Genomic DNA, 13,807 nt, shown 5'->3' with positions numbered 1-13,807 from the left:
AGACGCCCCTCAATTCGCTGCGTATCCTACGCACCCCCAGCGTAAAACTCCGTGCCACTTCTCCATGTTCTATGCAGAAGAATAATAGCAGCAATGGTGATCCACATGATCGTGTAGTACATGTAGCATCATACCGAAAAAAAATAAAACCAAAAACAACGTGTACAAACGACATTCGCAGGCTGGAATAACACGGGGCCGGATTTCCGTATATTTAAACCGGCCGCCGCAAAGAGGAAACAAACAACCCTCGTTGACATGAAAACTAAAACTGGCTGGTAGTAAAAGCACTCTATAAGAGACGCAATGCTTGCCAACAGGTCCAGTGGGATTGGAACCAACGCCGAATCAGTCATGCAGCTGCCGCACGTGCGCAGCCTCGCAGCCCAGCATCGAGTCAGCTGAAGCCTCTGGGGTCAAACATGGCCATGCCATGATTCGGCGCGTACTGCTGCTGCGGCGGCAGCCCGCGGCCGCCTCCGCCACCGCCATTCTGCAGCATCGCCTCGAGCGTATGCAGACGGTCCATGAGCTGCTCGTGCTCGCTCATCATGACCCGGTTGGCCTGCTCGAGCTGCTGAATGTACTCGGTCGCCTTGCTCAGGACGGTGCCCTTGCTGACCTTGGGCGCCGCGTTGCTCGTCGTGCCGTCCGACTCGGCGTCGTGCTGCGCCTGCAGCGCGGGCACCGCCGCCCGCAGCTCCGCGATCCGGTCTTTGAGGTTTGTCCGGTACTTGCGCTCCACGTCGTTGTGCGTGGTGCGGTCGCCGCCTCCCGCGGCGGCGCCGGTGGCCGAAGTGGCAGTAGCAGCAGCGCCGGCGGCGCCCTTGGCTGTTTTCGTCGGCGTCGTGGCGCGCTGCTGTACCGGGCTCCTCCGGAGCGCGTTGGCCGCCGACGAGGCTAGGATCTTGGGCTTCATGTCCTTGGACAGGCCGGCCATGGCTAGCCGGCTGCCGGCCATGCTGCCGCCGGGGCCGTGGAATGCCGACTGTGGCCAGCCCGAGGCCGCGCCGGGAGGGTGATGCGACGCCGTCGGTGTCGAGAGGCCGTTGGGAGCCTCGTATCCGTTCGAGGTTACGATGCGGTGTGACGGACCATTTACGATGGAACAATCGCCATAAAGCTGCGAAGGGTTGCTCGCGCCTGCTGACGATTCGTAGGGCGATGCGAGACTACCGTCTGGTAGCATCTGCTGGTGAGAGTGTTGGTGGTGCGGGAGCTCCGACTCCCAAGTGCCGTTTGTCATCCGCCGTGGCACGTATTGTGGAATCGGATTCATTGGCATCGGCATGTTGTGACCCGCCCAAGCCGCACCGTTTCCATACATCTGGGACTGAGCACCACCGGGGAGTTGCCCTGGTCCTCCGAGAGTATTGTTAGCGTCACTATTCCCCGAGGTGGGCTTGTCCATGACCTCTGTGGTGAGAGAGCTGCTGCTCCAGTAGGGTGCACCCATAACTGGATATGTATCGGTCGGCATCGCTGACGATGTAACTATCCCCATGCTAGCGCTGATAGCTCGTTAGCTGGTTGAGTCGCGCAAAGACCGGGTGTCGTTGGCACGGCCGCATTCAAGAGCGAGGCCATCTTGACATACCTTGACTGACTGACCATGCCGGGATTTTGTGAATAGTGCATGTTGAGATGGTCGTGCGCACCGTGTAGGCTATGATGCTCCGTTGCGTCGCCGCCGTCGGTCGAGGCTCCAGAGACGGCTCCCGATTGGCTTCGGATGGTTCGGGGTCGCTTGGATTCTCGTTCCTGAGATGCGTCGGATGAGAGGGTCAGATTTGACGAGGCGGATGGAGATGGATCGTGGTACGGAGAAGCAGTCATGACGATGGAGGCTGACTGGACCCCGGGCGACGGGCTGGTACTCTGCTTGTTGATGGCAGCACGCGAGGTTGTGCCATTCAGATTGTGACGCAGTGGTGCAGTATTGTCCATGCTCGAGGTGAATGCAGTAGAGAAGTGCTCTGCCTGCACTGGCGAGGCAAGGCCCAGGTGTGTGCAGTTGTTGTGGCCACAGAAGGGAGTATTCAGGAGGAGCGAAGGTGCTGGATACAGTTGCAGCGACATGTAGAATCAAGAGCAACGAAGCTGGTTTCCGGGGGCTGTGCTTGAGGTAAGGCGATTGCCAATTCTCTTCTATACCCTCCTTCTTGTCCGGGTTGTCCCTTTCTCCTTGTTGTCAAGACTTTTCAAATAACGCCCAGTTAGGTCAGAGCAGTATCTTGAAGAGGTGAATCGTGAAACTGCCTGTCATGTACTGCGTATAGCGGTGAACGGGTCGACTTGATGAAGCTTCGGAGGATGCAAGACGAGAAACCTCTATCGAGGGCAATCAAGGACATGGAAGGTGTGGACTATAATGGCGAGGACGGTGTATATCGAGGTGAAGATGATTGATGAGTAGGCCAAGTCGTTGGTGGCGGAGGGGGAAGGGCGGGAGGTCAAGACTTAAAAAGAGGATGCTGCCAAGATGGATCCAAGATCGGAACCTGTGTGTCACTGTTTTTAAGTTGATATAGCTCGGGAAACTGTATGTTTATCAGAGAAAGAGGAAAACGACCAAAGCGAGGATTCGGATTCGAGCTAAGACTTGTTGTTGCTAGTTCTTGTCAGTTATTCTCTTGTTCGGGAAAGCTGAGTGGCGCGGGGCGCCATGTAGGGGCCAGTTTTGAAGCATAGCTTGTTAACTACGGTGAGGGGGTGTTTAAAACAGAGTGAAGCAAGCAAAGAGGTAAAAGAGTAAAGAGCGCTAGGCGATTTGTTTTGCGTCTTGCTCCGCCTAGGAAAGGGCACAGGCACGCACTTTGGGGGGGGGGGCAAGTTGTCCACTGTCCACGCACACCCACCCATGTACGGTGGTGGATAGTTGTCTGGAGGAGGCCTGCCGAGCATTTGGCGAGTGAAGCAATAGATAATCAGAAATCACCTCGGCACCCGCCACAAGATGAAGACGAGGGAGCTCTTACAAGGCGCACGGTGGGCGTGCGTGGTTGCGGTTCACCGGGAATTAGGCTAATGGTCTAAAATTCAATCGGGTTTCTTTTCCCTTCCGGTAGCTCCCTAGGATGCCCCAAAACAAGTCAAGAGTGAATAACTAACTGCCCCCAGCTGAATGAGACGTGTCGATTTTCAGTGGCAGCGTTACGCCAAGTAGAGTTTTGCCGGGCGCCAACGCGCATCGGTTATCTCCGATTAAGCACCCTCGGTGCCCATTATTAACAAGGGAGCCCGGTAATTTCTGCTAGAAATTATTGGTACATGCCTATCACCGCAGAACCGTTTGCCCTAGTTTACTAGCTGTGCCACGTACTCCCACAGCACTTACACATTTGAGTTGCCAACGTGACGGGATCTACATGATTTACAGGTTGGGGTTGTGGATACCGCGTTGTCTGTACGCGGGCATCAAAGACGAGAAAGAGGTTTGGGAAAGTAAATCAGAGACAATATTTTGCGTTCTTGCGACTACCGAAGAATGGGGGCTCTTTGCCCACCGCCCATTGGCCGTCCCAGTCCCCTGGCTTTCCAACTGAGACAGATTTTCTGTGGTGGCTGTCGAGGTCGGAAAGGGCGGCGTTTTGGAAAAGTAACCGACCAAAAGAAACGGTCAAAGATAAAACGCGTAATCTGGAAGAAGAAGCAAAAATAATTAGAAAATTAGAAAATTAGAAAAACAAACAGACTCGACATTGACGACAGCCTTATGGCAGGTGAGACACGTTGCAAACGACACAGCAAAGCAAGGGTTGCATGGACAGGCAATCCTAGTCTCTCCAAATCTTGAAATATGGGTGACCATGCCCATCTCGACTTTTGTTAGTCTCCTTCTGATAGCCTTGGCTTGGGGGGCGGGACAAGCTTGCTAGTGTTGCCAGTAACGTAGTTGATTGTGACCAGGACAAGGCGCTAGCTAACAAAGTTGATTGTGACAAGGACAAGGGACCGGGGTGGAAAGAAGACTCATCATCAAGGGAAGCTTGCTTGCATGGACATCGACAAGCCAAGCCCATTGTCACATATCGTTTGCGTCCAAACTCAACCACTGGCCGCGCGCGAGACATTGACGACTGCAGGCCAAGCATGCAAGTACGTAACCAGTAAATGTCCCCCCTTGTTGTCTAGTTCTTGTTTCATTCCTTTGGGCCGCCTTTTCTTGGCCGCAAGCGACTTGGGCACGGATTGGGGGCGCTGCTCTCTCGTTCAAGACGTGGCCTGGCCCCCCCCCTTCCGGCCCCCGGATCCCTGCACAGCTCTACGGTGCTACGCAGCGGCATGCCCACCGGCCACCGGGGGCGGCGGGGACGGTCTTTTGTCAAGCTGGACAAGGTGCCAATCCGGCCGGCCGTGTCGGATCAAGAGCGCCAACACAACCCTTGCGGCCAGCCAGGGACCCTCCCCCCCTTGTCCGGCACTCAACTCGTGGGGGCTGTTCTGTCCAAGCCCCCAATGCAACGTGTTGGCGATCCATGATCGATGGTTGATCAGGTATAAAGAAACCAATAATGGACGAACAAGGGAAACTCGCGCCTCCCCCCTCCCCCTTCGACTTCCCAAAACTCTGGCCCCCCAGATGCGCAACCAGGCAATAAAACGAAGAATAGTATCTATCAGAACCCCTAGACTGGAACGAAGGGGGACCCAATGAAAAAGCCTTGGCCTTGGGTTGCCGCGAGTCATCGTACGACTAGGTCGTCCCATTCAAGCAGGTTGGCTGTGAGTCTGGCGCAGATGATTGGCCGAACCGAGGCTCGGCACCCATGTCGGTCGCCCCGATACATTGTGGCTAAACCGTTCAAGGAAGCCACTGCGGTGTAATTTGTATAATAAAATAGTTACAATGTAGATGAAAAAAAAAAAAAAAGAAAAAGAAAAAGATTACGCCACTTCGAACGCTCCAACGGTCGCCCCTAAAACTAGGGCTTGCTGCATAATCGTCTTCCCGCCACCCATCCACCGAAACCCGCCAGTGTGGGCTTTGCCCAGCAACAACTCCAGCAGTTTCTTGATGAAGCTCCGGAGCGTGGTCCGGTCGCCGTCCTCAAATCATGAGTGGACAAACCAAAGAGAAACCTTCGAGTAAATTGGCCAATCAGACACGTTCCTTTGCCATTCTGCTCGGTCGTCTGCGCCCAAACTTGCTCGCCGATGAACCTTTTGACGACCTATTTTACGACGCGCTTCTGGCTTCTGTTCCACAAAGTCAACTACCACCTAAAAAAACGCTCTGAGCTAGGCATTTCTGGGCTCTACATATTACAGGGGGGGGCTTTTGATCAACCTGGATCAACCGGTGCCTGTTCACAGAAGCAAAAAAACTGAAGGAAACCCCCCCCCCCCCTAGAACCGAAAACCAAGGAACAACAGAACCGGCAATCTCTCAAACTCCACATCATGATCCGTCCGTTTTTGCCGTCGTCCCGTCCTCGGCCGAGGTTGCCAGCGGCTTTGCCCTTGAGAAGAAGACGGCAACCCGTTCCGCAGCTCAACAAGCATACATAGCTGAGCAAAAAAAATAGTTGGTGAGGACCCGACACCCATCCATCTAGACAAGCTGGACGTGGCTCCGTAGAGATCCGCCGGTTTGGCGCGCTTTGAGGACCCTTCCCCCCCCGTTGCTCCCCGATCAAGCACCGCCTGGCCAACCCAGCTCCATAGGGAGGCTTTCATCCAATGGCGTCACCCATGCATATTTTGGTATGAAAAGATGAAAAAGAGGGAATAGCTAATAAAAAACAGGACCCTTCTCCGCTCACAACGAGTTTCAGTTGCTCCATCTCGGTCGCCCCGGACCCCTCACCTGTGTATGTACCCGCCACATCGCCAGGCACACACAGTGTGTTGAATAGACAAGGATGTTTGGGACGATTGGCGTACATAAATCGCGACTTTGATAACGTCATGTGACTGAGCAGCACGTGGGTGTGTTTCTCTGCGTAATAGGAAATTGTCTCTCTGTGTAACAGGAATCACGAAGAAGAGACTTGTCAAAAAAAAAATGGGAAAATGGAGAATGAAAAATGGAAAACCACCACTTGCACAACCTTGTTGGCTGCCTAGCTGTCATCTGTCTATACACATGCTTGCTCTGCATTCCAGTCTCATCTGGTGTCGTCTCATTGTGGGCTCTGACGGCGACTTGTAGATTCGATGCATCATGACCAACGCCTTAGCGTCGTCTACGAGAATACGACCTGCTTTCCAGCTACCCCTTGCCATCTTTTTTTTTTACATCATTTGGTAGATTTACCGTGCATCGGAGATGAAAGTGTCAATAATTCTCCTAGTTCGCCCTGCCAACTTCCTGATTTGGTCGTCAAAAGATCATGGTCCACATGTTTCCGTGCCGCTTCAGCTGTCTTCGGAGCTCTCCCCGGACACTATTACTCGTCGAATTACGAGTCTCCAGTGAAATAATGTCAAGGCATTGTTCGCCTATGACTCGTGAGAATGTAGAATCCAAGTTGATTTCCCGATGAGCAGTGTCGAGCCTATCCAGCCTATCCAAATTATCCAGCTTATCCAAGTTATCCTATCCAAATTATTCAGCTTATCCAAGTTATCCAGATCATCCAGCTTATCCAAATTACCCAGCCTATCCGGCTAATTGCAATACCGGAGATATCTTTTTTCCCGTCTCTGATTAAGCTTTTGGTCTCGATTCGAGACCACATTGTCCCTCCATTTTCAACGCCACCTTATAAGGCTTAGATATGTAGTTCTCTTTTCTTCATGCCGTCCACCCCGAACCCGCCGCTTCCCTCTTTTGCTGTGCTTGTTGACGCTCTAGAACCCTTGTGGTGCTTGCTCACTATCGCCCGTGGTAGTGAGTAACTCAATTTGCCACGCTCCAAGCCCGCCTCCACGATTCAGGACTTGCAGCAGCGCGCCCATTCAAGGGTCAATGAGTCTGTCCATAGCGCCCGACTAGCTCAGAGGCAGAGGCGGAAACCGCCGTAGTGCAGCGGCGGCCTGATTCCACATCGCTGGTTCAATGCTAACGGTGGTGTCACGAACAGACTATTGTACCAGTTTCTTCCCACCAAGTCCCCTTGCGGGGCTGTAGACCCCGACACTAAATTCTCAGGGGAGGATTGGTCATGGCTGTAACTAGACAGACTGTCCTCATTTTTTTGCCATTTTCGTGTGGTAAAGACAGTTGAACGTTATAATTAAGTGGAAATCAAACAGGGTCGTCGCACGGAAACTTTAGCTACCAAACGAGAACCGGAAACCTTTAGGGAACGGACATGCTGCCATCATCAAGTAAACCCAGATATATGTTCCGCATATGTCATGCAAGGGTTAGGGCTCCTGTCATTGCGCGTATCCTGTTGGCTCGGGGGTTCTGTTCCGGGGGCCCGGGTTGGGATTGCTACAGGGTGGACCTTTATGCAATCGAGATGCAGGTCCCCGAACATGTCAAGGGTGAGCTTTTATGAGGTTGGTATCGAACGTTGTCATGAGCTGAGCGCTTGTATCCTTGGCTCGCAACCTCGAAAAGCCGGTGTGGACGGGGGCGTTACGAGTTTCCCGAGTGCGTCAAGATCCGCCCAATAGAAAATTCAGCCTGACCCAAGGAGAATTCTCCGAGGGCAGCGAGAGATGCTAGTTCCGGAGGTAGCCCTACTGTGGTACCAGTGCATGTGGGCTGCGTGCGTGACAAAAGTCCACGAAATAAGGTTTGCTGGTGCAACTGCGGCAATGTCTGTAAGCTTCTGTAAGCGGACTCCGTCATTTCCGAAGTTCGGAAAACCTGCGGCAAGGGGTCCAGTGGTACAACACGGCCGGTTTACCTCGTCCTTGGTGCTGAGGCTGAACACGATGGACAACGATGTAGTTCAACAAGGCGATGGAGGGTATTCACTAGAAGACGCCCAAGTGTCCATGTAGGCTACATACAGGTGCGCAGCATCACCGTCGTTGCGACAGCCGAGATGGCTGTTGGTGGACACTGGAAACCGGCCAGTGGCCTTGGCATTGCGGGGTGCCGTGAGTTGCAGGTCTGTATGTGATAGTGCCAGCTCTTGTTGTCATTGCAGAAAAATAGCGTCTTGGAGGCTGGCTGTTTGGCCGCTAACTGGTGCTGAACTTTGTTATAAAGCATCGACAAATAGGCGGCGCAAAGCGAAATGCCAGGGTCTAGACTGTGCAAGGTCAATGGGCCTTCTCGGCGGCTACTCGGGGATATGTTTAGCTATTAATGTGTTACAATATTAAAAAAATGCCTTTTTGGTCGGCGTTTTCTGATGACAGACGGCCCGGAAGCCGGAGGAACGATCCCCCGTCACCCAGTATGTCTGGCCCATGTGTGCACCATCCCACCAGTCAGAACTTCAATTCAACAACTCCATCTCTCATCCTATGTGTGCCCTGTTGTTCCCAATATTTTCAATATGTAGTCTTTTTTTTTTCTCGCCACGCATGTATACGCTCGTGGAATTCTCTGTTAATCAACTAGCTTGTCGTGGAACTCGCCAAGGCCGTAGTTGCAGGCAATTTCGAGGCATAAACGCCACAACAGCTATGCGACGGGGGTCCTTTTGCACATCATTCGGGGAACCCGGCAGGTTTTGTCCACCTGCATGCTGCTCTTGTAAAAAGGCGAGACCTGGACGGTTTGGTCCAATCAAAATCGGCTGACCAGGGGGGAACCCGATAGCCCTAACAGAAGAAAACGTGTCAAAGAAAAGGGCATTTATGCCGACGGGAGCTAACGCGGAAGAGGCTGAAACAAAAAAAAAGAAAGAAAAAACAGGTCGGTCTTTGGAGTCTAGAGCAGTGATGGTCGAGGTTCAAAGGCCGAAGTCTCATGTTGAAACGCTTACACAGAGTTGGTCCTTGAATTTAAGATGCAAATAAGTGCGTTATTATTTAAACCGGAGCTGCCATGCCTAGCAGTACAGTGACCGACGTTGACTAGTCATAGTGCAAGTTTGAGCTTAATAGTCACTCGACTATAGCCGTGGGAAAACTCCACTCTACAATCGATTTATCGATTCATCGCCGAAATGTTGTTAGACATCTCTATATTCATCTTCCTTTATGCGGACAAAACGGAAGCTACTTCCGACAAGTCATATTCTCCCAACTCGTGTGCCCAACTCCTCAGTTGTGTAACAAAAGCAAAGTATTTAATAAGCTCTCGTCTCATCATGTCGTGACTGCGAGACTTTTCAACCGCCCAGCATCATCTCAGAAAATCATCATCACTTGTGGCCCGTCTCTCAGGTCTTGTCAAGGACATGCATAGGCATAACGCGGTCCTTCTTAGCAGGCATGCCGCCGTCCGGCAATTCCGTGTCGAAACCGACAATCATGGCGGCAAAGCGCAGAACCTCGCCAGTAGCAAAGCATCGGCTAGGGAAAGGCGTCTTTTCGCCACCGAATCCGTGAAAAGAAGCCAGACGAAAACGGACTCCTACGCTCATTAACCCCCCTAGGGTGAAGCTCGTCGACGTCGCCTCAGACGGCTTGTCCGCGTGAACAACGCCACCAGTGATTTATACGACGGCGCCTTTCATTTCAGGAAATACTTATCCCCCAAATATGGCGTCCTTTTGGACGAGCCTTACCGAGCCAGGTCGAGGGGATGCATTGACGCAGCAGACAGCGGAGGACACATTGTCGCGAACAGCAGCGAAACTCAGCCATGTCAGAGCCATTCTGCTCCTAGCTAGCGGCAAGAGCGGTCTAGAGTTCTCCGCGGATATTTTCAAAAGTCTGGGGTCAACAAACAGACCCAGAATAACGCAAATTGGCCGTGGTAGTACTATGTCCGTAAAGAGAAACGGCGGTGCGGAGCGAGCAATTATCGCGATACTCATTCCCCATTCTTCTTCCATGCGCATGCGGTCACGGACTACTTGGGAGGCGCCTGAATCGTGATGATTTTTCAAGTACTCAACAAAATCTAGTACGAGATCTTCTCTTACTGGATGACTATGCTTTCGACGGGATGATCGACAGGACCATGCGAATTCAGGCCCCCTCCCTATCCTCATCGCAATTCCAGAAAGCACACTCGACCGTAGCATACTCAGAGATGGGATTGCCATTGCCAACCGGATTGCGGGCTGTTCCTGTTGTGACAATGTGGCGGCCCAGTGAGAAAGGGTCCGTCGTATCGCCGGGTGAGAGCGAGGTTTGATTGGTCTGTAGCTTGCACAGTTGCCGACATAGCTCGTGGGCGGCGCCACGGCCAAAACCATTGAGGACATGGCCCGGACCGAATAAACGGCAGACCAGATCATGCATAGTTATCGGCCAGAAGCCCACGAGGATCGCCCAGCCTCTGGGTACAGGTTCGGACGAAGATCGCGCCGTCATAATCCAATAACACGATTCGTCATGTCTGTATTTATGGTATGAATACCAATATCTGGTAGTTACGCTCGATATTTGCTGTAAAAGAGGGACCGGTGACCCTATTCGATGCGCGATTGGCTCATTGGGACGAGGCACCCTAATCGTATCATCAAGCTTGGCTGGGCGCCGCCTAACCGACTCGGTTATTCGCTCTCCACATTACGAGTACGCGGAATCTAATACCCAGAGGCTTGCTGTGTCTCATCTTTTCCCTTGTTTTTCGGTTGACAAGGGCAAGGATAATCAGCAGGGCCACATATGACATGCCCTCGTTCTGCGTATGAACCAGGGCCCCTGCAAGGCCGTGCTGAGCAGATGTTCAACGAATCCGATGGGAGAACAGCAGTTGGCTCATTATACCGAAGCCTGCTGGAAAAAGGCCTACTACCGTAAGAGGAGAAATATTGCGACGGTGACGATGGCTGTTGTGGCGCTCGGCAGTGATGAGCACATCGCACATTGCACGGCCGCCAGCCCCCCCTCCCCCCCCCCCCCGGCCGAATATACCCCATGAAGTATAGGCACCGGCTCCCTTTCTCAATGGCAGGTGGATAGCGACAGGGAGACGTGAATGACTCGCAGGGCTGAAAAGCACAGCTGAGTCTGCGACGGAGGCGCTGTTTGATGAGGGCGTAGCTGGCAATAGGAAGGGAGGAAGACTGACAAATCGAACCTCTCGAATGATCAGCATTCGCTCGGATTCACCTGCGACCGGAGTGTTAGAGCGCCGCTCTGGGCAACTGCAATGTCCTGGCAGAGGAGTGGAGGCGTGAAGCATGTGGGAAGCCAGAGGACAGGCCGGGGGAGGAGATGGACGAAACAGTTGTTAGCAAGTAAAAGATACTGGTGCTTGCTTAACCACTAATAACCCAGTGTAAGTAGTGTCGAGTTGGAAGTATTGAAACCGTCCGAGCCATGGCTGTGCTTGTCTCGGACGGTCATGTTGGGCACCACGTCTGGCGGCTTGTTGGTAAGAGCTGGCCACCCGCCGTCGTGAGAATCGGCGGATAATATGGCCGATTTAGTTTTCTTGAGCCCAGCCCATGAACAAATCAGTTCTAATTCTTCTGTGTGTTCTAATAGTCCAGCCTTCGTAGCACGTGAAAAACCATGGCAGTCCTGGCGCGGCTTGGGTTGCGTTTGCTGCACTGTGGTGATGGCTTGGCAGCTGCCAAGTGCTGAGGCCTGCCAGCTGGCGAGTTGCAGTCGTTTGATTTCTGCACTATTCCATCTAATTCACGAAATATGGCCGGATGTCGGATCTCTCAACCACGTCTTTCACTTCTTTCCCATGATTTGATGAGCACAGAGCTACATTGACCATCCCTACCGCTCCCATCTTCGCGAGCTCGTCGCAACGGGGAAAGATGACAAAGCTCTTGCACACTCTCGTCCTTCTTCTAAAGCTCGTACCAGCTGCAGTTGGCTTCTCTTGGAATGCGCAAAAGACGATACACTGTATGGAGACTCCAAAAACAAGACCAAAGGTATGGACTGACACCTCACAGCGCACAGGGTAACGCACACTGCGCACACGGCCGAGATGGGGGCGATACCGTTGCCCATCCACCAAACAAACTCGGATAACTTCTATGCTTCAGCATTGAAAGAGCTCGAGAGTCTCGAGTCGCAGCCTCTCTGCCATCGAATTGCGGCCCGACTGCTCGTCAACAACTGCCACTTGCTTCACGGCCAAGACGAAACGGCCGAGCTTGCCAACACCGGGCGACTGACGCGGGACTTTGTCGACTCCTATGCTGCTGGACTGGCACTCTGCGACCTGGAGCGAGGAAACTTTGTGATTCCCAGCGAATGCACAAAGTTTCGCGAACAGGCTCTCTCAAGAATCGAAATCGCCCAAACGCCCCGTCTACATGTCTCCACGGTCGAGATCGACAAGTGTCTGGAAGGGTTGGCACAGTCAGACTCGTCGTGGAATACGTGGATTAGCTACAGGCACAAGGCTGTGCGCTTTTGCGAGATTGCAAAGTCGGACAGCGACAAAGGTGCGCTTCCGGGAGTTTGTGACTGGGCACCGCTAACCTGGACTAGATTCGACGATTTATGTACACAAAAAGATCACGGAGATTATAGCAAGGTTTTCAGACAAGGTGCAAGTGCAAGTCGAAGAGCAGCTACAGAGAGTCGAGCAGTTGATGAAGAGGACAACCGAGGCGGCTGACTCCCTGCTGCCGCGCACCGAGTCGCTCAAGTCCCAGATTAACGGTCTAGATCGCTTACTCAACGAGAAGGTCATGGCCGTTTCAAAAGTGAGTATCTGCGAAAGTGAATTGAATTGTATCTAACGACAAAAAGCAATCGGCATTGGAAGTTCAGTCCGGACTTGAAGACGCTACACAGTTACACAACATTGTCCAGGCCATGCTTGAATCCATTCGCCAAAATCAGGCGCAAATAATCATGGAGCATAGCAACTCTTTGCAAACAGTTCGAAAAAATGTGTTTGAGGGAGTTGAAACCATGATGGCAACAATTGCTACCGCCTCCTCCTCCTCGGTTCGGCTGCAAACTCAGCTGGTAAGGCGTACTACCCTGCGACGGAACGACCTGCTGGCTGATTTGAAGTAGGAAGAAACTGCGCTTAGAGCTGACATGGTTATAAAAAAGCAAAGTATACTTGAAGAGGTCAGTATAGACATGTTCTATTGGAGCATAACAGCTAATCGAGTTAGAGCCTCGATCATCTTCAAAAGGTTTCGCTCGAAATGTTCCGCTCGCACAGCAACTACCGAGAGGAGCTTGATTCCGCACACACTTCTTTAATGGGTATCATGGGGGTATTGAAGGGCGTCGAATTTTCTACAAGTCGAATTCAGAGCTCTCTTTTAAGCAGAAAGAGTTGGACCTGGTGGCCACACATCATCTGCCCTGTCGCATCACTTTTTCTTGGCTCTTACAGGTTGGCACCTTCGATTGCGCGGAACCTCTTGCTCCTGGGATTAGGTACTTCTATTTTTATTGGATTTTCTTGTACAACCTGCTAACTCTCAAAAGGCGAGATTGCTGGCTTGACCATTTCGGCCGCTCAAGATGACGCGGCGATCCCATTCATTCACACTGTGCTACCAAGTATTCTCAAGACCAAATCCAACGACACGACGCAAACGATTTACGAATATGAAGATTAACGGACGGTTTATTTAACATCATTTTGGGCGAATTTTCATAATGGGAAGGTTAGAGGCGAAACGTTACGACACGCAATTTTACGACACACGGGAGGATGCTTTCGACATTGGGATTTTGCTTTCAACCTTGGGATTTGGTTCAGCTTGCAATGGGATATTACGCAGTAGAGCAAGCTTGGGTTCCTTTTTATCCATGACTAGTGGCTCTATAGACAAAGGCGATTTGCAGTTATTTCGATCAATATAATAGTTTTCGTTGGGCTCGGTTCGTTGGGCTAGGA

The 13,807-nt window shown here is 52.2% G+C and overlaps 3 protein-coding genes across 3 annotated transcripts; 1 reads left to right on the top strand and 2 right to left on the bottom strand.

Annotated features, from left to right (window-relative positions):
* Positions 1 to 397: 397 nt before the first annotated feature.
* Positions 398 to 2,079, bottom strand: CCM_04014 (membrane-tethered transcription factor (predicted); the record flags this gene model as incomplete). Its single annotated transcript, XM_006669162.1, has 2 exons — positions 398 to 1,482; positions 1,548 to 2,079. The coding sequence occupies 2 exons, from the start codon at positions 2,077 to 2,079 to the stop codon at positions 398 to 400; spliced, it is 1,617 nt and encodes a 538-aa protein (XP_006669225.1).
* Positions 2,080 to 9,236: 7,157 nt separating this feature from the next.
* On the bottom strand, positions 9,237 to 9,674 carry CCM_04013 (uncharacterized protein; the record flags this gene model as incomplete). The annotated part of the gene is made up of 2 exons (XM_006669161.1): positions 9,237 to 9,482; positions 9,585 to 9,674. The coding sequence occupies 2 exons, from the start codon at positions 9,672 to 9,674 to the stop codon at positions 9,237 to 9,239; spliced, it is 336 nt and encodes a 111-aa protein (XP_006669224.1).
* Positions 9,675 to 11,920: 2,246 nt separating this feature from the next.
* On the top strand, positions 11,921 to 13,526 carry CCM_04012 (nuclear membrane fusion protein Kar5, putative; the record flags this gene model as incomplete). The annotated part of the gene is made up of 6 exons (XM_006669160.1): positions 11,921 to 12,383; positions 12,430 to 12,647; positions 12,715 to 12,915; positions 12,967 to 13,023; positions 13,071 to 13,341; positions 13,393 to 13,526. The coding sequence occupies 6 exons, from the start codon at positions 11,921 to 11,923 to the stop codon at positions 13,524 to 13,526; spliced, it is 1,344 nt and encodes a 447-aa protein (XP_006669223.1).
* Between the last annotated feature and the right edge of the window lie 281 nt (positions 13,527 to 13,807).

This window comes from Cordyceps militaris (genome assembly GCF_000225605.1).
Source record: "Cordyceps militaris CM01 unplaced genomic scaffold CCM_S00003, whole genome shotgun sequence".
Taxonomy (NCBI): domain Eukaryota; kingdom Fungi; phylum Ascomycota; class Sordariomycetes; order Hypocreales; family Cordycipitaceae; genus Cordyceps; species Cordyceps militaris.
The sequence above is the reverse complement of the archived record's forward strand: the minus strand, read 5'-3'. Positions and strand labels throughout refer to the sequence as shown.